The following is a 23,484-nucleotide window of genomic DNA, read 5'->3' on the forward strand; positions in this document are numbered from 1 at the left end:
GGGGAAGGATGCTTAAGTCCAGGCAATCACTCAGCATGGGTCCTTATCCACAGCTCCCTCTCCAATGTGGACACAGATGTGGAGGTGTCTGCTTGCCATGACTCTGCCCCTCAGATCTCGTAATTTCATGCAGTATCTTCAGATGCCTCAAGTCAGACAATTGACCCAAGTCCTTCCTAGGAAGCTATATAGGCTGCTACACAAACATCTAAGGGCCTGTGGTGCTTTAGGTTGCTTTCTGGCTTGTGTTTCACTGAGTAGTACAGACACAGATCTGTCCAGTACAAACAGATCACAAAATTTATCAGAAGTTAGATGAAATAAATGTCTTGTAGAAAAATAACATCCCCACTGAACTCTTCCCCACTAGAACTGAGCACAGTGTTCCAGCAGACATCTTACTTATGCTGTATACACACACAAGATTGCTCCCCGTTTCAGCTAAATATTCCACTTCTTAGGCACTAGTTCCTTTAACCGCAGCTGCGGTCTAAGAACTCACATTATGATATATAACCATTATGGCTCTAAAGTGTTTTTCTCATAATTGCTTTCCAGAACAGTTTCCTATCCTATTGGCAGAGCCTTTATTTTTTGTTCCAGATGTTTTTCTTTGCATCTGTCTGTAAACTGTTACTCTTTGCTCTTTATAATGAGTTTTTCTGACAAGATGTACTTCCTGTAAAGATATACTGATGGCTATTAATCATAGTTTTAACTTCTAGTTTGTGTTACCAGAGTCTCACATTGCTTATTCTCTTATTTTGCCCAGGATTGACATGAAGCTATGCTTCCCTTTTGCTTTCTTCTATGTATTATAACAATATTTTTAGTTTTCTTATCTTTCTCTGATTTTCCAAAATTTCTTAAAGATAATGAGAGAATTCTTCAGGTAATTCTCTGAAAACCATTAAGTATTAACTATTGGTATGAAAATGGTTAGCTCCAGTTGGTGTTCTCTGGGATACTCTTTTTAGCATTTGGGAAGAAGTGAAATCTGTTGATATTCTCTCCAACCTAAGTGAACGGAAAACAGGATCAACACATCTGATAATCAAACTGGAGGATGTTATTCAGCTTGGGGAATTTGAACTGGTTTGAACTAAGGCCAGTCAGAAAGGACACACATTTGGATTTTAATTTTATTGCACCCCTTATTTCTAAAGCAGAAATAGTGTCCACTCTTTGCCCATCAAAATAGAAAATGTAAAAATAGCCTTCATAAATATTAAATATATATACCTGCTATTCAGTGAATATTTTTGTTCGATCTTTTGCTTTCCTCAATTTATCTTTTGTATTTACCTGACTACTTAATACTGATTTTCCATCTATATTCTTTATTCAAAAAAAAAAAAAAAGATTCTGACTTTTTAAATACAGGTTTATTTGTAATCTTTTAATTCTCCAAGTTATAATTTATTCACCATCTCTATCTATCCTATTCCCTGCTAACCTACTGATATACATGATTGCAAATGAACAACCTTGTATATCTGGCAATGTTTTTCACTGTTTTTTCTCACCCACATATTAATCAGTTACTTAGAAAGCAAATGTTTAAATAAGATCACCAGGCTCAATTATTTTTAATATACACAATCTGCAGTGTTTCCTACGTTTTTCCCCAGCCTCATGTACTCTTCCCACCACCTACCCACTCCCAAATTCTGCAAACCTAATTTCAGATTTATTTTCAAGTTTTGGGTGGGGGAAAAAATGTCAAAGCATGATAGGCCTCAGCTTGCAAAATAGAGATACTTCATAGAACAGAGAGAGAAGCACCATCAGCTCTCTGCCTGCATTAATTAAATTGTGTGATGCCAGGATTAGAGAGCCCAGTTCTCCTGTATGCCACATTTAGCATCTCTTTTGAACTCAGACAGAGATGTGAATCAAGAACAAAATCTGGCTTATGGTCCTGAAACAGTATAAGACATTTTTCGCATTGTGTTGACCTCTGAAAGTCCAGTGCTAAATCTAAAGGAAAAATGCAGGCACCCGAAATCAAATTTAACAGATTTAGGCACAGAAATTGTCCAAATCTGTGATCCAAAATAACTTTGCAAGAAAGTCACCTAACCCTAATGCACATAAGTGCTTCTTTTTATCTGAAATGTCCACAGGTGCTTTCATTTCTATAAAAATGTGGAATAGTTTTGGTCTAAGCAATGAGCCAGCCCATTTTTGGACCAACGTCCTCTACAGGCAATAAACTAAGTACAGAAGCACACCATTCCCCCGTGAAGTGCTAAGTGTGGACTTAGCAAGCATATGCAACAACAAATACCAAATGATGACAGCATAAAACACAGCAGTGATACACAAGGATGAATGTTTAGTGTGAATGTGCCCTTGTGGCCAAGGTCAATGGTATCCTGGGGTGCATGAGGAAGAGTGTTGCCAGCAGGTCGAGGGTGGTAATTCTCCCCCTCTCCTCAGCCCTGGTGAGGCCACATCTAGAGTGCTGCGTCCAGTTCTGGGCTCCCCAGTACAAGAGGGATGTGGCACTACTGGAGCAAGTGCAGCGAAGGGCCACAAAGATGATTAGGGGACTGGAGCATCTCTCTTATGAGGAAAGGCTGAGAGAGCTGGGCCTGTTCAGCCTGGAGAAGAGAAGGCTGAGAGGGAATCTGATCAATGCGTATAAGTATCTGAAGGGAAGTTGTAGAGAGGATGGGGCCAGACTCTTTTCAGAGGTGCCCAGTGACAGGACGTGAGGCAACAGGTACACACTGAAACACAGAAAGTTCCATCTGAACATAAGGAAAAACTTTTTTATTGTGAGGGTGACAGCACTGGAACAGGTTGACCAGAGATGTTGGGGAGTCTCCTTCCTTGGAGATATTCAAAAGCCTTCTGGACAGGGTCCTAGACGATGTGCTTTAGGTAACCCTGCTTGAGTAGGGGGGTTGGACTAGATGGTCTCCAGAGGTCCCTTCCACCCTCAACCATTCTATGATTCTGTGAATGCATTAAGGCAGGAATGATTGTTTAGCCTTATATTTACTGCACCAGAAAAAGAGAACAAAAAGTATAGATTCCATTCCTTTCACCACCTGGGGAGACTGAGACCTCTGATTTCTTAGAAGTCCTGCTTTCTTCCATTATGTGAGGGACAGGTAAAGAGTAAAATGATTTAGGAGTGGAAGCCTTCTTGCTGAAGCTGAGCCACTATACAGGAATGAATGAAAATTCACAGGATCAGAAAGACAGCATACAAGGTTGTACCACAGACATGCTTTCAGCTGAGACCCGGTCTCTGCTGGCAGCATGGAAAAGCTTTTTGTGCTGAAGGATGCAAAGGTGCCCTTGTACCTATTGCTCAGTTCTGACCCACTCTCCCCTTGGTGATTTTTTGCCTTGTTCTTCTGCACACAGGTATTTGGGTACTTAGTTAGGAGACTGAGACTTTTACTGGGCTGACTTCTCTGCTGCTGTTATTTTGAAAGCTCAGGGCAAATAAACTACACTGTAAGTAGGCAAATGGAAAAACAGCATTTGCAGATGTCTAGAATCAACGTATCATCAGATGGAACAAATAATCTTACAAAAACAGATTTCATAGAAAGCTTTGTAAAAACATCAGGTGAAGCTTTTTTCTTAGTAGTTCATATGCAGAAGCAGCTACGCACCAAGTCCCTTGGCTCTGTACTAAAGGACACAGACAATTGTTAGCTATTAAAACTCTGCTGAATTAGAACCACATTCTCCCTTCCACTTAAACGTATACAGAGCAGCAGCAGGACTGGAACACAGGCATCAGGAGGGAAGGGAAATGTGCTTTATGATCCATCATAATACACTCTGTCTTCCTTCCCTTGCAACCATTTTCTTGAAGAACACGCTATCTGAGTGAGGGCATTAGTGGCAAAGCATAAAATACAAACTGTTTCATCTACCTTGCTCCCCTTTCAGGAAAGCATAAGGTCCGACCAAAAAGCCTGGCTTAGTGCCCAGCTTTCCCTGGCAACTTTTTGAGTTCAGGCGCTTCTGCGCAGGCCACTGCAACTTCCTGTAGAGCTGTTATTTTTCAGTAGGGAGTAGAGCAAGAGCAAACATAAAAAGATACTGTGTTCTGTAGGTTTTCTGAGGCCTTCAGAAAACCTACAGTGTTTTTTCTTTCCACAGTGAATACAGTTTTAGTCAGAGTTATATGCTAACTGTGAAAATGAGTTTTAAATGTAATGCAGCAATATAGCTACAGTTTGTAAAAGACGTTGAGAGGAGAACAAGCATACTAGCATATGATCATTGCAAGAATGTGTTCCTCCCAACACTGATGATTAGTGCACAGTAAAAATATTTTAATAAGCTAAAAGTGACTTAATTTCTTGATGGATATACATGCACTGTTAGGGAAAAAAAATCTTTGCTTGAAAATTAACAATTTTCTTATGATTTTAACATAAGACTAAAAATCTCTATGCAAAAATATGACAGAAGATGAAAAGGAATGTCATCTCATTACGAATCTTGAGGCAGCCTGAAGACTTCACTTTTCACATCTTGTTTCTTAGCAAGGCAAAAATTTGAGCTCCAAATAGAAAAAGATGAAGCAGGCTCCGACAATTGAATCATCATCATCAGCTCTCTAGCTGAGTTACTATGGCAATGGCAGTGCTGCTGCACAGCTTCTTCTACTTTTCTACCAATACAACAGCTTTGTAAGTGTGCATGGGAAATTTCCACCACACACGTGCCGCGTATGGCTCGCTGCAGAAGCCTACATTCTCAGATGCCCTGCTTTCTACTCAATGGCAGAGCAAATTTGTGTAGTTTACATATGTGATTTGCAGTTTTCCTTTTTTCATGGAAACAGCCTCAGAGCAGGAGGGGAAGGTCCAGGGTACTTCCTCCTCTTTTACGCCTCAGAAGATGTATTCTAGGGCTTAGAATCTTCTTTATAAGCAGGCAGCATTTTTAATTCAAGAATTTTAAGCATTTTAATAAATATAACTATGTCACCTCTTTGATTTACATATGTCTTGACATTGTGAGAGGAAGATGGCATCTATTTTTTGGCAGAACTTAGCCTGTAGCTGTACATAAGAAATGGATCTAATACTAACACTAGGAAAATAAATTAGTCATTATAACTTTTTTATATGTAACAATCAGTGTGACAATACTCACCAGTGTCCTCTTTCCTGTTAGAGGACTAGATGCATGCATCACCTTTCCTGTTAATGATGACATATTTTCTGCACTGCACAAAAAAAAGATTCATTTGCCCTTAATTATTTTTAAGACAATATTTAATATTTATGCTCTAATAGCAACCAGAAGTTCCCAGCCAGAAATGGGGCCTTTTGTACCAAGCAAAGGGAAACCTTTGCCCTAAAATACTACTGCTGAAAGTACAATTTCTGCAAGTTCATTAAGTCCCCTAAGGAGACACTTCTGTGGAACCTCATATGAACTCCATACACAGAATTTCTCCAATTTTTTGAGGAAAAGAAGTCCTTTTCACCCACCACATAGCTATGCATGCAGTCCAGATGCAGTCCTACTAATGTGTACGTGTGTTTTAACTAGTCCAACCAGTTTCAGAGGAACAGATGAGTGATGTTAACACAAGTATGTTAATCAATAGTAGGGTCAACAACAATTAGCATGAGGAAGGGTAAGGGAGACAGTGCAATAATTAAATATACTGTGCCTTGTATTGTCTGAGAATAAGTTTTTGTATCTCCACATGCACTTTAAAAAAGCTGTGATTGAGTAAGGAGGGGCAGAAGAGAGCTGACACCCCTCACGATTTATGAAGTGATAGAAGTCATTATATTTGTGCTTATAGCACTCGTCCTCTGGTACGCAGCCGGTTTGGTGTCTCAGCACGAAAGCCGCACCGCTGCAAACACGGCCGGGGCCGGGGCCGGGGCCGTCCAGCCGTGAGCATCACCTGCACGACCTGCCCTTGCATCCGGGGCGGGCGGCGCCGGGCTCCCCGGGCAGCACCGCCGGCCCCGGCTGCGCACCGGCCCCGCGGCTGCCTCGCCCTCGCTCCTGCCGGCCGCGGCCGCGCCGAGCGCGGGCAGGACCCGGGCGGGCGGGCAGGGCCCGGGCGGGCGGGCAGGACCCGGACGGGCGGGCAGGACCCGGGCGGGCGGGCAGGGCCCGGGCGGCCCCGGGCGCGGCGGGCGGCGGCGGCGGCACCACGTGCCGGGGCGGGGAGCGGCGAGCGGCGAGCGGGGCCGGGCCGCGCCGACACCCGCAGCGCAGCGGCCGCCGCAGCAGCAGCAGCAGCAGCCGCGGCCCCGGCTCAGCGCCTGCCTCTCTCCCATGCCAGGTGCCGGCCCGCGGCCGGGCGGCGACTGAGGCGGCATGGGGCCCCTGCGGGAGAGCGGCAAGGTGAGGCGGCGGGGCGGCGGGGCGGCGGCGGCACGGGGGGGCGGGCGGCGGGGCCCTGCGCAGCGCGGCGGGGGGGGCAGTGGGGCACGGGGCTGCGTGAGGGGCCGGGGGGCAGCGGGGCTGGGAGGCTGGAGGGCAGCGGGGCCGGGGGGATCCGGGCGGAGGGGCCGGGGGGCAGCGGGGCCGGGGGGATCCGGGCCGAGGGGCCGGGGGGCAGCGCAGCAGCGGGCTCGGAGGGGAGCGGGGCTGAGGGGCCGTGGCGGGGCGGGCTGCGGAGCTGCGGGCGCGGGGTGCGGAACGGCGCAGCGGTTTGGCGCAGGGCTGCGCGGCCCGAGGTGCGGCAGAGCGGGGCCGGGCCGCGCCGGGGGGGGAAGCCTGGCCCGGCCGGAGGGCGGCGGGGCCCCGGCCTGGCTGCAGGCGGGGGGCCGTCACGTTTGGGTCCACCTTCCTGCACGCCCGCCGCCGCGCAGGGGGGCAGGAGGAGGGCGCAGCGCCCGCCGCAGCCGCCGGCGGGGCCGAGCCGCCATCTCCCGGGGGCCGGCGGCCGCCGCCTCCTCCCCGCCCCCGCGGCGGCGGCGGGTGTTCCCGCGGCGGGGCCGCGCCGGCAGCCGGCCCTGACGGCGCCGGGGTGCGCTCGCTTTTGGAGAAGGAGCAGAAAGCGCAGCCGGAGAAGGAGGTGTCCCGCAGCCGCATCCCGCGCCTCGTCCTGCGGCCGCAGCCGCCGCCGCAGCAGCAGCAGAAGGTGTCGCCCGCCTCCGAGTCGCCCTTCTCGGAGGAGGAGAGCCGGGAGTCCAACCCGCCCAGCTCCTCGGGGGGCTCCGTCAGGACCGTCAGCAGCAACAGCTTCTGCTCAGGTACGCGGGGCCGCGCCCGCCGGCCGCCGCCGCTCGCCGCCGTCGGGGCCCCGCGCCGGGCGCCGCCGCCTCGCTGCGCTGCGCGGCCCGGGCGCCTGCAGGAGCGCAGCGACCGGCTCCTCGCTGGGGTCCCGTGTCTGCTGTTTCGATACATGTCAGTAAGCGACGGCAGATGTTTCAGGCCTGAAGGCGCTGCTAGCCGCTGCTTAGAAAGCTGGCGGTTTTACTGCGGCCGCCTAGCTGCTTAAAGAGAGGGGTTTGCCTCGAACGCTGTAGCGCCTGTTTGAGGAAGCTCGAAAAGCCCCTAAGCCAAAGAATCTCTCTATTTGTGTAAAACAGGGTGGTTGTCATTAAGATGTGGGTCAAATATTGTGACTCATTCTGGTTTTTAGAATTTCACGTTGATTCCCATGCATGAATTGGAGCAAAATCTGTAGGTGAAGTTTTCACCACTGTTATACTGAAGTTAATTTTGGTTGTTTGAGAATTCAGTCCGCTACCGGAAAGTATTTATCTAGACGTGAACTGAGCCTGATGTTTCCTCTACAGAGAGTGCAAGGGAAAGGTGATGTTTTAGAAATAAACTTGCAATTTACAACTGTAGAACACAGAAGTGTTATTTGCTCTTTAAAAAGAGTATATCCCTTCATGTCAGGGAGAAAACCAAATGTTTGATGATAGACATTTGCCCTCTGTAGGGTTTAACATAGTTTAGGTCCCTCATCTAGCTGTGACCCACTCAGTTACTTACTAACCGTGAGTAGTCTTTCAGTTCAATAGGACTCTTCTTCATGTATGATGTTACACAGCTGGATAAGTACTTTGAGGGTCAGGTCATGTACTCCTTGGGCACTGCATATATGTGGCAATTTTAAAGATATTTTGGTGATTAAAAATTTGGTTGTAATAGTTGGTATTGTAGAGAACATAACGTTCTTCATCTAATTAAAAATCTCAATTATAACAAATATTTTTGTAATAGTTAAAATGGCAGAGTAAGTTCCTGGACTTCCTTTCTGTTTGTTCATTAAGTTTTTAAATTACCAAAGCTTTTCCTGAATATAGCCAGAAATACTCTTTTTTTTTCTTTGCTATAGTGGATCAGTTTTGTTTTTTGTTTTTTGTTTTTCTTTTAATCAGTAGCAATATATTTAACACTATGTACAAGAACGGTGAATTTTTCTAGATAAGAAACACAATATCCCTCCCTGATTCTAGTATTTCTTTCTTAGCTTGGGTAGATTTTACAGACTCAGTGGAATGATCGGTTAGGTTATTTATTGCTTAATGAACAATGGCTATCATTAAACAAACAACTTAGGTTGGAAGAACGCTGAAGTCTCTTTCCCATGCCTTTTGAATCCCTCCATCTAACCTTTTTTATCTGAGTTTGCCTGTTCCCTCAAAAGAAACAAATAATTAAAATCTTTTGATGCTTTCTAGAAATACATTCTTTATTATGATCTCTCCAAAATGGCTCCTTTTTTTTTCTCCAGAATCTTTTTTTTTTTTCTCTGTGTTGACAAGTCTTTTATCCTGGTTACTGAAGTTTCTTTTTCATGATATTTTTCAGTTTTGCATTGTGCTCTTCAGACCTATTCAGCATAGTCTACCACAGTGCTCCTTGCTGCTCCACTACACTATATGAGCTACTTCTCGAGGGCTAGCAGCAGCTCTGTGTTGACTCTGGGTGCAGCCGATCTCCTGGTTTGGCAGTTCTAAAGCACCATGCACAGAGGTGTTCATGAGTATGATGCAATTCTCGTAACCTTTCTGCTAAGCACAACTGCTCATATTTTTACTTCCTTTTATTCATCTTTTACTCTGAAAAAAAATCATCCTAAACCTGCTGTGGTTTAGTCTGTTCTTTTGCTATTTTTTCCATGCTAACAGCTTTGTGCCTATTCTTTTGCTACGTGAAGCACTCATACAGTTGTGCAATACCCAGTTTGACTTCCATAGTCTTCAAAACTTACTGAGCCAAGGATCAGCCAAGCCTCACCTATGTGTCTTGATATTTTTGTTGTTGCTAAGTTTTGCTTTTTTGCTGTGATGCAGGTATAATAACAGTCACTTACTTGATTTTCTCATTCTCTGATGTCTCTTTTCTGTCTTTCGTTTATGACCATTCTTTATGTTTCTATGTCTAATTTAGGCTGAAATATCCCAGCAGCAGCAGATGGCTGCTGATGCCTTTTTCTGGGAAGAGGATGGGGAGGAGCTGAGTGGAAAGGTGAATGGAGGGGCTGCAGCCCTCTAACCTTTCTCTCCCTTATGAGCTATATGTGCCTGGGTAGGCACTTACATCTTAATTGAAAAGCGACATGTGCAGCAAGTGTGTTTAAAGTTAGCAAGTAATAAATTTGGAAGAGGTGAACAAATGAATACTATGATGGATGATAGTGTGGTGGCAGTGTGAAGAGCTCATGAGCATGTGGATAAATGCCTTTGCTGTAACCTCCGTAGTGAGCCTCAGACTCCAAAAGGTTCTTGATAACCAGCAGATAGTGTGAATCGGCACCTGGAATAATTCCTTTCTTCTTGGTCCTTCTCTCGAAAAGTTGCTATCTACCTTTAGTATTGACACCAAGCAGTTATGATAGTTAGATTCCTTTTTCCCCGAAATAGAATTGATTTTTCTTCCTCAGCCTTTTCTAAATATATATCTCCTGTTTGATTCCCTAGAGCTTTTGAGCTGGCTCCTTTTCCTGGTGTACTTACATTGGTCCCAATGCATACCAGAAGGCTTTGAGTTCTTCTCTTCTTAAATGACAGCACCAATGTCTTCTAGGTAATGTTAATGTTGGTTTAGGTAGGCAAAAGACAGGAAAATAAATGGATTGAGAACTTTCAGGAACGGTAATGATTCTGTAAATATGGTGACAACAGCAAAAAAATACCACTCAGCAGCAGGAGAAAGGTGCTTAGTTTTTCTTCCTAGTTTCTCACTGAAGAGAAGTTCTACAATGAGCAGCTCCTCCGTTGTCTTGTATGACACTCTGTCAGACTCGGGTGATAGTGTTAGTCAATTTTTTTACAACTGACTTTGTGTCAGTTTTGCTTTGTAAGCCCATATGAAACATGGTGAGTCTGTTAATCTATTTTATTTGTGATATTCTTGATAAAATATATTTTTAGTATACTTTGTTTATGCCAAACGGACATGGGTGCTTTCTGAATATTAAGTAGGCAAGTTGAATTTTTTCATCAGTATTTACTGTGCATAATCCTCCTTTAAAATCTTAGCACATCTGGGGTGCTGTTTGTCATTTGATACTGGAGCATTTCTCTTTCTTCAGCCTCTGCCCTCTTTTGGTTTGGACGTCAGCCATAGAACTCGTATGTCAAATTATGAGAAAACATTCTTCCAGCAACTTCATCTGGCTTGACTGCTACTGAGTATTTCCCCATGTCATGCATGTTTTCGTCATAGGTTACATTTGGCTTTGAAGCAGCTTGACACACTTACCTTGTCAATCAGGAGGGAAGTGCATTTTTAAACATCACAAACAAATAATTCAGTCACAGATCCATGTCTGAGCAGCTGCTCTGAGAAAGAATGAGGCTCCCTTTGGTAATTTCAGCTACAGTATTTGCCTTGTGAGGGATACGATACTTAGGGGGGGGTGTTATCCTTGATTTTTTGTGTACACATCCTTTTGAAATCAAGCAAATTGCCGTGTTGGATTGAAAACAGTGTTTGGTCTAGAGGCACTGTATTCAATAGTCCTTTTAGTTTTTAATATTAAGAGGTAGTCAGTTTGGGCTTTGGGGTGAAGAAGAGTTCTTAGACGTTACCTTTTTAACAATGCTCAACCTCTTCTTCAGCCTTTCTACAGAAGCCAGCCTACCGAATTTCTGGAGACAGTGCAGAAGTGGTTTGTTAACTGAGACTGCAGCTTCAAAAGAAGCACTTGTGCACTTCATAATCAGTTCAGCAAAAAAGTTCATGAGCTAGAGGAGCTGTTTCATTCCAATAGCAAAATGTTCCTCTTTTCTCAGGCTTAGCTGCAAATCTCTTTTTTTTAACTAGACTACACAGTACTACAGTAGTAGTATCTCTGTATATGAATGATTATGACTCACTCTGGCAGAGTTTTCAAAAATAGATTTCGAGTTTAAAATTGAGCTTTTTGTTGTCATTGTTGTTGTTACCTTTGCTTTCAGATTTCAAGATCTGGGTTCAGTGTTTATTTCATAACCTCCTTTTTTTTTCTGGTATGAAGATTTGAATATCTTCCTCCCTCATTCTTTGCTTGGATAGCACAATAAATACGTTCTGATAATGTGCCCACATTGTAAATTCTGCCGTGTAAACACTGCAGCAGGAAGTTCTCTATTGCTGTATCCTGCTCAGTTATTCATCCACATAGTCCACTTGCACTTGGAGATTATTTTCCAATTGGCTCAGCTGGTGATGGGTGCTGAGGCTGAGTTCAGAGTGCATCTGTCAAAAAAGGCAGGCAGGCTTTACGCAGGCCTATTAAAATCAATGTGAATGCACTACCTGTCTTGCTAGGCACAGATCAAAGGAGAGGGGAATCTGTACAGGTGCAGTGAAGCTCTATGTTATTGGACAAAATGCTGTACCTTCTGTCACTCTGGTAAATAATTTCTGGCTAGAACGCTGAAACAGGTGGTATCTTAAACCAGCTAGCCTTCGAGGTGACGCTGTTAAAGCATGTGTACTTAACTATATGTTTCTGCATAGAAAAAGACAGAGGAAAAGGAAGTTGCTGTATTTTAACAATTCAGAAGATTGAATCCAGAGAATTAATATAAATTGCTAAAAATAATTACCCTGATTATTTGTATTTGTAAATATATACATATATATTTATACGTATATATGTATGGTGAGCTCTCCCATTCTTATTGTTTCTTTTCATAAGAAGAAGTACTTTGTTTAAATACTTCCTTAGTGATTTGTTATTTTTTTCTGTGTTACTGAATCAAAGAAATATCTGATACATTAGCTTCTCTTTTCTGCAGTCTTTTCTGCTACATTTTTCCATGGTTCTTTATGCCATTGTTTCAAACAATAACTTCTGAAGCAGAGCTCTTCTCCGACTCTGAATTTGTTCTCAGGATCCAAGTATAGCACTCTGCAAGGCAGGTTAGCAAACACTGTGATACTTTCCAAAATACACTGAAACAAAATCCACTTTTAAAAACTCACATACGGCTTTTGCGTAAGGGCAACACTCTGGTGACATGCTTCCTTTTCTCACTGCTGTTTCCCTGGAGAATTTCCTGTTGGACCTACTTATAGGCAATAATTTTTCATATTGTTAACCACCAGTTCTTTTTCTGTATAGCAGAGATATATTTTAAACATGGAAATTAGAAAAGTGTCTTGGTACTAAAAAGCAAAGCCTTCCTGTTCCTCAACTTTTGGCCTTTTCCTACTTCCCTTTCAACCGCGCTATTTATTCCTTCGTACTAAGTAACTACCCTTTTGTTCCTACCCCACACAACAGCATCTGGAAGCCAAAACATTTGACCTTTTGAATGTTTGTTGTCACCTTTTTGTGCATCTGTCAGCACTGTGAATCTTTAAAGCCTCGTCCAGAGCCTCCTGAAGTCAGCAGAAGAGTTTCCGTTGACTCTGGCAAATGTTGGCTTGTGTCCTGAGAGCAGTTAGTACCTCACCCTTTCTAGTGCCCTGTTTGTCACATCTGGCTATGTATGATGATGACAGTGATGACTTAAGTCTAAGCTATGGGCTGTATTTTCTTTGCCACCAATGTGTAATCCAAATACTTTTGTTTTAAAGTAGTTTTAATGCAAATTTTTATTGAGTGGAATATTGTCATGCCTATTGAAAAAAAGCTTGCAACTTGTACTGGAAATGAAGCCTTCATCTAATCAGAAGTCTTTGATTTTGTTGTATTAAAAGAGAATCTTGATATTTTAAAAGACGCTTGACCTGTTTTAACCCTACATTTGTAGGGTTAATATATGTCCTTGAAATTTTGAAACAGTGTTTTGACTTTATATACTTCACCATATACAACAAGTGGGTCCTATAGTGACTCTTAGTGCCAGTCAGGGGTTTGGGACAGTTGAAAGAAAAAAAAGGTACACAAAATATGGATAAAACAACAGTGGATTGAATATATATGGTTTCCAAGCAACATTAGGAAGCAAACAGGTCAAACTTATGAGATGATGTTGAAGCTGTGAGGGTCACAGTCATATGCTGTCAGCCACTGAGGCAGAATTATACCAGAGCTGTATGAGGAAAAAAAAGGAGTGTAACATTTTATATTATTTGAGAAACAGATACAAATTTCTGTGTGGTCTATTTAAGGTTTTTATTTCCAAAAATGGTAAATTCAAAGAAACTTATGGTTTCCTCCTTTGCTGCATAATGGAATTAAAACACACAAATACATCTGTATGTATATATATTTCACATAATGTTGATATGAAATGGGTAGTATTACTTATACTTGATATATTCAAAGATGTGCTTAAAAAAAACACCAAACAGCCAGGATCTTTCTTTGTCTCTTTTTCAGACTTTTTCCTCCCAAGGCTGAAAACTCTCTCCCTTTAGTTAGCACTTTTCTTAAAAATTTCAAATGGTTTTTCAGTCCTTTATCATCTGAAACAAATCCAAATGTTTTCTATGATGTGATATGAAAACCTCTAGGAGCTATGCTATTCCTGATCATGGTGTGCTCCTAGCAACAGTAGTATTTTTCATTGGTATTTTTATTAGTAAGCTTTGCTGCTTTTGTTCTGTTATACTAATACCATTAGTTGTGCTGTAAATGTAATGGCAGAGCCAGTAACCACAATTATGTAGGCTTTTTTCAGATGGTTTCCCAGAACTCACGTCAGTCCTGCTTATTAGTGAAATGGTCAGCTAGAATGATGGAAGATTAGCAAAGGCAGCATTTGCTGCCAAAGTCTATTAAAACTCGCTGTTTCAGTGTAACTTAGCTATTGTACAGTCAGATGTCAAGAGCTGATGCCTTTATTTGTGGGAAATACTGCTTGGTAAAAGATGCCCAAGATTTAGAAGTGAGTAAATTCTTTCACCTTCCTCTCCCTTCTACGAAGTCCGAGCCTGTTACTGCTTGTGCCGCGCTGTGAGTGAGTGGAGAGGATCTCTCACTGAATTTTAAGCGGTGACTGATCAGCTCCTGGATGTGATGACTGCAAGCACAAAGGGGCTGGTAAAGAATAGCTTTTAAAAATTGCGTATGTACTAGTGATAGGAATCCAAGTAACAATCAAAAGGAGTTGAAGATGTTTAGGCTTGATTTTACTGACCTTTAGTGGCTTAGTTTTTGTGGCTGGAACGTTCAAATCAGTAGTTCCATCTTGAAAGATGGACCAAGGAGAAACAAAATGGTTCGCAACTGTAGAACTGTAGAACTTTGTGTATATACAAAATGTAGAAGAAAAGTAGAATCGTAGGACTGTTGGTTGTAAGGGACCTTTGGAGATAACTTAGTCCAATCTCTTTTTGGGGGCAGAATTGTTGTCAGCACTGTGTCACGTCAGCCATGGCTTTGTATATCCAAAACTTGAAAACCTCCAAGGACAGAGACTGCACAACCTCTCTGGGTTACCAAAAGGATTTGTACAGCTGCTAGCCTGCCTTGGACAAAATGGAGCATAGTTAATTCAAGTTCTGTCTGCAGAGACATAGAGATTAAATGTGGAATTAATTTGTGCAGCAGGATTTCATAAAAGTAGGGCTTGTCAAATAAACATCTTTTCTTTTTTTGACAAGACTACAGCTTTGGTTGCTCTTCTACTCTGATTTAGTATGCTCAATTTCCCGCAATATCTTGGCCTTAGAACCACGTGATATCCTGATTAATTTTATTAAATACCAACCCCTAGATCTTAAAATATAACTTTAAAATGAAGTTAGGATTGATGAGAAGGACCGAAAACTAGTGGCATTTTTAGGGTTCCACTTTTAGTGAAATTATTTGTGAACAGTCTAAGTGATACTATAAAATCTTTGCTGTTTTGCAGATGACAAAAGAAATGGCTAGTAGCAAATGACTAATCTTATGGAGTAGCTAAAATCAGCTATTGGAATGGCTGCAAAAAAAATGAGGTATTTTAGTACAAATAAAAACTGAGGAGAATAATCATACTTCTTACCTTAATCTATGCTCCCTAAATAGTCAGTGGGCAGATGTGGGTACCTCCAGAAGGTGATTCAGGATGCCTTAATTAGACAGGCGTTGGATTCCTACCTATTTAGCACTTAATGTTGTGAATGTGAATATACTCCAACTCTGCCTTTTTATGTTCGGCCTTTCACTTTATACTTCGTCCTGTCTCTCTTACTCTGGTCCTCAGGATTATCCAGTTGTTCCAGAATGACATTGCAATTCTCTAGTTAATGACGTTTTTCAGCTTAGGGGTGAACCCTTCCACCTTATTGATATAACTGCCTAGGCTCCTTACACAGTCAATGGAGAGAGGCAAGATCCTCCAGACAGTGATTCAGAATAGTGGGATGACTTGGCTTCCCTGGAGAAGCCTAGAATAGTCTTTGCTTCTGACTCATCCTCTTGAGGAGTCTTTCTCTCTCAATTTCATACAGAATTTAGGTGGTGCATACCCTTTGGTGTCTGTCATCAACTTTCATTAACACATAACACACTCCTCTCTTACAAGAACATTGATGAAAAGAAGACCAAAGCAACATTTATGAGCTCAAAAAATGCTGGGTAGACCAGTGGAATGGGAGATTTTCCTGGGAAGTTCTGAAATACACTTGATAGTTCACTGTAAATAACGACAGCGTGGCAGAGCCATGACTACAAAGACTAATAGATCCTAGGATGTAGACAAAGCGGAATATCAGGTAAAATTACAGAAATTATTTATGCCTTAGTACACTGAATTGATACCTCTACTAGAATTCTGTGTTTAATTCTGGAATCCACATTTCACAGAGGAAGTACAAATTACACACAGTTTGAACATTGATCAAGGGAAAACAAAAATGTGACAAAAGAAAAGAGATCATTTAGGGGACAGACAGTTCAGACTCATAAAAGTGCATAACTAAATCTGAAAGCTAGGAGTGAAAGTAGAAATAAGATGGTGATTCCACAGAGATAGCATAATTAATTATTTGGATGGATTAAGGAAGAAGGGTTTATATTCAGTATTACTTGAAGTCTTCAGGAGAAAAAGGCAGTGTTTTCCTGAAGAAGGCTCTGAGCCTATGCTAGTGAAAATTCTAAAGCCTCTGTGCAGGGAAAATCAGAGATTATCATGTCACCACTTATGGCCTTTAGGTCTATGAATTATATGGTTAGAGTGTTACTACCTTTGAAACTGTTTATTCTTTGACTTTAATATTTGAAAGTTAGTCTGTGAATACAAATGTCTCAGTACTCTGAGCGACTTTCCTATCTGATCCTGTTTGTTTGACAAGACACTCTCCCATTCTTGGCTTTGAAATTTGGCAAGTGTATCTGATCTGGGAGAGGAGTTAGACATAGAGTTTCAGTGATGAAATCCAGCTGATGTTCAAAGTGAAATTTCAGTTCCAGAGCCTTCTTAGAAGGCCAGTGTGAAAGAAAGCACCATGGATATAGCTAAGAAAGCAATGGAAGTTGCATGTTATTTTTGTATTTTTCTCTGTCAAGTAAATCATACAGGACAATCAGAAGTAGTGACTTTCATAGCAGATTTTGCCAGCTTTCTCTCTATCTTCCTAATACCCATATGCCTGTGGAAGTAAGTCAGGTATATGTATAGAATTCCTGAGAAGTCTTGGCCTGACATCCTTACTGGGGCTGAATTACAAGACTGAATCCTTATCTGACTGCATTCACGTCATGTGTTCAGCAGAAGGTAGATTCCTTTGGGGAATTTTGGGCTCATCTGCTTCTGTTCCCCATTACCCACTTTGGAAATAGATTCCTTATCTTGAATATCTTTTCCTTATCTAGGCAGTTTGAGGCTTTCACCTCTTTCCCTCAGAATTGTTAGGGTTTTGGAGAGACCTATATATATGTGTATATACATGTATGTACGTATATATGTGGCAAATATTAAACTCAGACTATCTCAGTTGCATTCCTTCTCTTATGAAAGAAGTGTTGTATGCTTTGGCAGTGAGCAGTTTTAGATCAAACCCTTTTTAAGCCTGGTTATCTAAGCCCATGTGTGGGATGGAAGCTGGCTCTATCAGTTTGATGTGCAGTGAGGCTCACCCTTTCTAGAGGCAGAAACTTTGCATGGAGGTTTTATGTGCTGCTGTTCTGCAGGAAATTCAGCTACAATATTAACATTTTAGATAAATAAATAACCCTTTAAGGCTTCAGTAGTAGGGAAAAAATGAAGACAAGTGTTGGCAGTTTGACTTGCATTGAACAGTTGGGTGGCACCTCAGTGTTTACCATTATTTTTTCTTGTAACAGAGTGGTCAGCTGCAAGTTGATTGAGAGGTGTATCCCTCCAGTTTACAGCAGAGGCTTTCTTGCCCTTGGTGATGAACTGTGGTTTTTCATATGCAGCTCTTCCTTTCTGTGGTAGTAAGCATTTTGATTCTTCAAAAGGCACCATGAAAAGCTGGTATTTACATGCATGGTAAAATGTTTCTTTGGCAGCATACCCTAGATTTAGAAAAATTCTAATTTTGTTTGTATTTCTGGTTCATGTCAGGTAGAAGAAGTTATCCATTATATTAAAAATAACAAATGATCAGAGGAAAAAGGAGTACAATAATATCGTTCATTTACTTCAGCTGGAGTGGAAATGCTTAGCTGGTTGCTGGCAGGTCTAAAGGTCACATTATATGAGCAGAGAAGACCTGTTGTTCTTTATGCCAGGTTCATTTTATTCCTTTAATAAATGCCCTGTTGCAATGAAAGCTGCAGTCCTTAAGCGTACAATGAGGTTATATACATATATATAGTATGTGTATATGTATATATGTCAAAATCTGATTATACAATGTCATTGGTGCAGTATCAGAGGCAATGTTAACTGTTTGGTCATTAAAATATTTATTTTTGAATGCTTTATTTTGCTACTCTATTTTTTTATCTCAATTAGTTTTATACATTTGTTTTCAGTGCCCTAATTCTTAAAGCTGTAGTTTAGATTTTCATTGTTTCTATCTAAACCGTTTTAACAAGATTTTATCAGCTCCCGAGGTTCTTCCATGTAGCATCCCTGTAGCTTTGGAGTTATTTGTACATAAAGTCTACCATATAAAATGCATCTGTAAGGTCAAGAGAACCTGTCCAGCTATTGGAGTGACTTTATTGGTGGAGAGATGAAGTAAATGGTTTCTTGCTTTTTTTTTTTTACACAAAGTTTTGAAAGTAATATCACATAGAGAAATGTCTAAATTGAAAGGTCGTATGAAACAATGAACTCCATGAACATGCACTTTTTTCTAAATATAGTTGATTATAAATGTTTGTGCACTTCTGAAGAGAAGACTCTTTGGACTTAGCTAAAGAAGTTGTTCATAATTCAAAACCTTGCTCAGCAGTGTTGTAGATCCAGAGTCCTGTAGATAATATTCATTCAGCCTGTAGAAGAGAATACTGAACCCTTAACAAAGGGAAATGGGCACTGATCTGGGAAGAAACTGCCTTCTTTTCTCTTCTCTGTGTTGCATTATATTGTGATGTTGATATGAATGAGAAAGATGAAGAGTAAACTAAAATCATGTGGGGAACAATCCCGCTTTAGTCAGGGTGAATGTGGGGATGGACTGAAAACCTTAGTAGCAGTCTTCCCTTCCCCGTTATTTTTCAAGGAACTAATTCTGAGTTGCAGAATAGCAGCAACATGTCCAAAGGAGATCCTTGTAGGCTTAATTGAGCTGAAGGAATCAAATATGATTAAGTTGAATTAGGTGCTTTGCACCGTTATTTGCCTTTGTGCCCTGGAGATAATTCTTAGAGTAGGTTTGGCTGCCCTCTTGGCTTGACATTATTTCTATAAATTTGTGCAAGCCTCAGTAGAAATATCCCAGACTATTGGCTACTATTATATATTTACGTGTATAACCTGCATTGGATAATCAGCACTTTGAGATAATTTGCTGAGAATTAGAGGAAGAATATGGAGAAATGAGTATCAGAATGCAGAAGGTCGTCATGTGAACAAAGAGGTGGAGACATGAGAGCATTTGGCAAGGTAGGGTAACCAGGGAAAACCTGTTTCTCGGGAAAGGTTGAGTTTGTTTAATTGTATTGAGGGAGCAACAGTTAATAGCAAAAGCTTCTCTTTGGGAGGGAGGGGATGGTGCATGGAGTTACGGAGTGTCCCTTTACCTCATAAAGCTGCAGTCATATACTGACTTCAGCCTGTCCGCAAAGCTCGTTGCAACATCAGGCTTGAACTGAATTATGAATAGGATGGAAGTGGTAAGTGAAATATGGTCATGCAAATTATTTGGTTCGGTTGCAGGTACCTGGAGCTTCATATTATGTAAAGATACTGGGAACAGAGTACAACTGCACAGTTAAGATTGCGGCTTCTGCTTAGTCCTGGGAAAGAGTAAACAATTACTTTTCTCCAGGAGAGTAAATATTCAATGCTTCCAAGTGTAGCTTGTTTGTTTTTGTTATGTATCTTTAAAACCACTGTGACTATTACAGAAGATATGATTACTCTGGAGGGATTTAGATGAAGGCTTTTTTGGTACGCGGATTTTATCTTGACTCTGACTTTTTACTTTGTAATTTATTACTAGGAGTTTGAGAGTTTGTATTCCTGGAGCTTAAAAATTATGGTTTATTCCAAGAGATGAATGCTGATATCATGTAGCACTGGTATTTCCTCAAAATAATTCCGCTTTAAACAAAAACAGTGCCTCGTATACCCTTTTTAGAACTAAAATACACATATCCACTTGTTATGAATGAAAGAGCTCTGTGACCACAGTTTCTTTGAAAGAAAAAAACAATTTTAAGAAACCTTTATCATTTTCAGTTAAATGAAAATCTTCACTTTGTGCATATAAAGTGTTGATTACTCTGTTGTGGTTCAGATAGGAACATATCTTGAAGGGAAGTGTGTGGCCCATGCTTGCTTTTTGTCCAGTATGCACACAGTGATGCAGGTCATTCTTATGTGTATTTCTTAACATTCGTGCCATAATATTCCCTTACCTTGCTAAGTCAAAAGTTTATCTTGGATCTCATTTTTCATTATGTAACCTCTGATTTTGCATTTTGTCAGACTTACTGAAACAAGCATTTACCATTTTAGTCTGCCATAAGGTATCCGGCACTTTTTCACAAAATGGGAGAAACTAATGTAAATGAGGGCCCCATCAAGTTTCAGAGTCAAGGTTACATAGATCAGATAACTGTTTCTGGTTGTGAAGGGCTGTAGTCCAGTGCTGTAACACAGACACTTTTTTTTTGTTCTGCCAACTTCATGTACTTACTAGTTAGAAATTCTGGTGTTTTCCCTTTTCTTTTCAGATGACACTGGTTGTCCTAGTAGCCAGTCAGTATCTCCAGTTAAGACTCCTTCTGATGCTGGAAATAGTCCAATCAGTTTTTGCACTGGTAGTGATGGAGACTTCACCAGAAAGAAATTTCATGCAGGGACAATGAGTGAAGGAAACCTGCAGGTGGCTCGATATAAGAAGGAGACAAAGACAAGCCTTGTAAAGCCTGGTAAGTATATCATAGCTCCTTTCATTTCTTTAATTACGCTCTTTAACAGACTAATGTAGCTACAGGTGTTTAGATACATTGTGTTGTGCTACATGTGATACGACTAATATTGATAGTATATAGTTGGGTTCTTTCTGTGGAACCACCTGCAAGGTTTGAAAACAGTATAAGCATGACTTTTTTCATGGAAATATAATTAATTGATATCTTCACTTTCTTTTATGAGGCTAGATGGTGATGTCAAATAACAACTGAATTGGATTTTCCACTGTTCCATGATAATTTCACGTGTATTTCACTGGGCAAAGACAGATGACTCTTACTATCAAAGAATTACAGTTATATGGTGTTAGATTTATGGTTAGATCCTGCCTAAAGTTTATGTTACCAAGCTGTGATGGTTCTGGGGATACTATATTTCAAACCAAGGCAAGATGAGGGCTAGTCTAAATGTGGGACTTATGCAGACGTAGATCCATAGTGCTTTGTCTGAATCAAGAACATGTCATATTGCCTCAGGCTAATGAGCCACCTTGGACCACCAGTTATATCAGCACCTGCTTGTCACACATCCAAGACTAAATATCCTGGGGTTTCATAAACCAGTGTAATTTTAATGAGCAGATATAAAACATTTTTGTGATTCATGTACAGTCAGCTCTGGATTACAAATGGGCAGGATATTTGGGCTGTTATTTAATTAATCATGGTTCCAGAGAGGGTGTTTTGACCCTGTGCAGAGCCAGCTGGAATCAACATGGTTTGTTAGCTCAGGTACTTCATGACTGTACTGTTTCTAGGGCCATTTCACCCCTGGAAACAATTTTGCTATTTTCATTTGGAGTCAGCTCAGATTTTCCATCACCATGTTTCTGGAATCAAGAACAGTGGAGAATCTGTCACAAAAATATTTCACTATCTTTGTCATTGAAAGGGCTAACTGGATATAACTTATCACTAACCCTGGAAAGTTCTTCGGTTTATTTCATAGTACCAATACTAACTAGGTGTTCCCAGTCTCCCATTACTCTGCAGAATGGACTATTGATTATATTTTTGCAAGTCTTGTTTTCTGTTCCACTTAAATCAAGGAATCTAATGAAGGTGGAATGAAGTGGACATAATATACGGCAGTCAAATCTGCAAGCATGACTTTCACAACCAGTTTGTATGTGAATACAGTTGTAACCTAAGAAAATGTGAGTAGAGGATTTTGAAAGTTTATTCTGCTAAGTGGTGCTATACTCATGGAAGAGAGCTATGCACTTTTCTCATTAAGTAACTTCATTGTTTTCAATTATTACACTAGATCAAAGTTGAAATGCTGAAAGGGGGAAACAAAGGCAATCTTGAGTAGAATTTTAATATACTTCAGATGGAGGAAAAAAAAAAAGTCAATCAATCCGGCTAAGTCAAAGGCAACTTGGCTTTATGAAATTCTTTGGGCAGCTTGATATACTGACATTCTCACCCATTCATTTTGAAGCTCTAATTTGTCATCTGTGTCACTTCCTTTTAATATTGCTCTGTTCTTGTAGGTTGACCATTCTGTAGCTGTTAGTACCTCTTTATTGATTAATCTCTAAGGTTGAAAAATTATCTCTGGAGTTCAAGCATATCATTCATGGGATCTATCAAAACTCTCAGAGCAGGAAGTAGTGCTGATTTATAATAGGTCTGATATACAGTCACCTCAACGTACTTCAAAGTTTCTCCTACCAATTATCTCATGCCTTTTCTAGTGTAAAGTTGTCAAAAATCACATTCTAGTCAATATGAGCTAACACAAGAGAAGGGCATTCCTGAAATGGAAAGGAAGCCAGGAGGTAGCTGGGGTTTGTTTTCTTCGTTTTGGTCCACAGGGATTAATGTAATTCTCTCCCTTTCCTATCTCTTGGTTTCAAGTGGATCCATTCCATTCGTTATGACCTTTCTGTGCATGAATGCACAAGTGGCCCTGACAGGTGACCCAGTCAGAAAGATATAGTCCTTGTACAAAGAGAAGTCACTAAAATTTAGCAAAACATGGAGGGAATAACGGGGGAGCAATAGAAGGGAAGTGGGCTGTGGGAGGAGAAAGCAGAAATACATCCATGCCATTACATAACTGCTTCTGGATACCTCAAAGAATTGTGCACAAAATATCTGTGCATAGAACCTTTCTCTCTACCAAAAATCTTTGCTGATTTATGAATATAATCTTGGCATAGTATTTATCTAGAAAGGTCTGGTAATAATGACTGCATAGCAGGAGCCAAATATAAAAGACAAACATTCAGTACACCACTCTCTTTTACAGAGTCTGACCTGTGCTACAGTTCTGTAGGCGAGTGCTTAAATCAGTGTGCACCTTCAAACTGCCTGCCATTTTACTGAAAATTTATCTGTTTCCAGTGTTGTTTTCTTGGAACATGCTGAATCTCAGAAGTAACACTCACACAAATATTTAGATAATTCAGGAAATGTCAGAGTGGGATAGCACTGAGATTGAACCCTTGGGACTCTTTTAAGCTGTTCCCAAGCTCCAGTGTTTTTTGCTACTCTAGCAATATCACTTCATCTTTCTTTTCCATGCTTAAAAATATAAATTACAGCATAGCTTTCTTTTCTCTAACAGCCTAAGACATCATTAA

General features: G+C 41.1%; 1 protein-coding gene across 1 annotated transcript in view; it reads left to right on the plus strand.

Moving 5' to 3' along the window:
• The first annotated feature begins 6,285 nt into the window (after nt 1-6,285).
• The window catches only part of SYBU (syntabulin), a 47,443-nt gene continuing 30,244 nt past the window's right edge, over nt 6,286-23,484 (plus strand). The window contains exons 1-3 of the mRNA XM_067290229.1: nt 6,286-6,354; nt 7,001-7,208; nt 20,654-20,851. Of these exons, the coding sequence (XP_067146330.1) occupies nt 6,328-6,354; nt 7,001-7,208; nt 20,654-20,851 (433 nt within the window). The 5' untranslated portion in view covers nt 6,286-6,327. The remainder of the gene's footprint in view (nt 6,355-7,000; nt 7,209-20,653; nt 20,852-23,484) is intronic.

Source organism: Apteryx mantelli, chromosome 2 (genome assembly GCF_036417845.1).
Source record: "Apteryx mantelli isolate bAptMan1 chromosome 2, bAptMan1.hap1, whole genome shotgun sequence".
NCBI classification, from domain to species: domain Eukaryota; kingdom Metazoa; phylum Chordata; class Aves; order Apterygiformes; family Apterygidae; genus Apteryx; species Apteryx mantelli.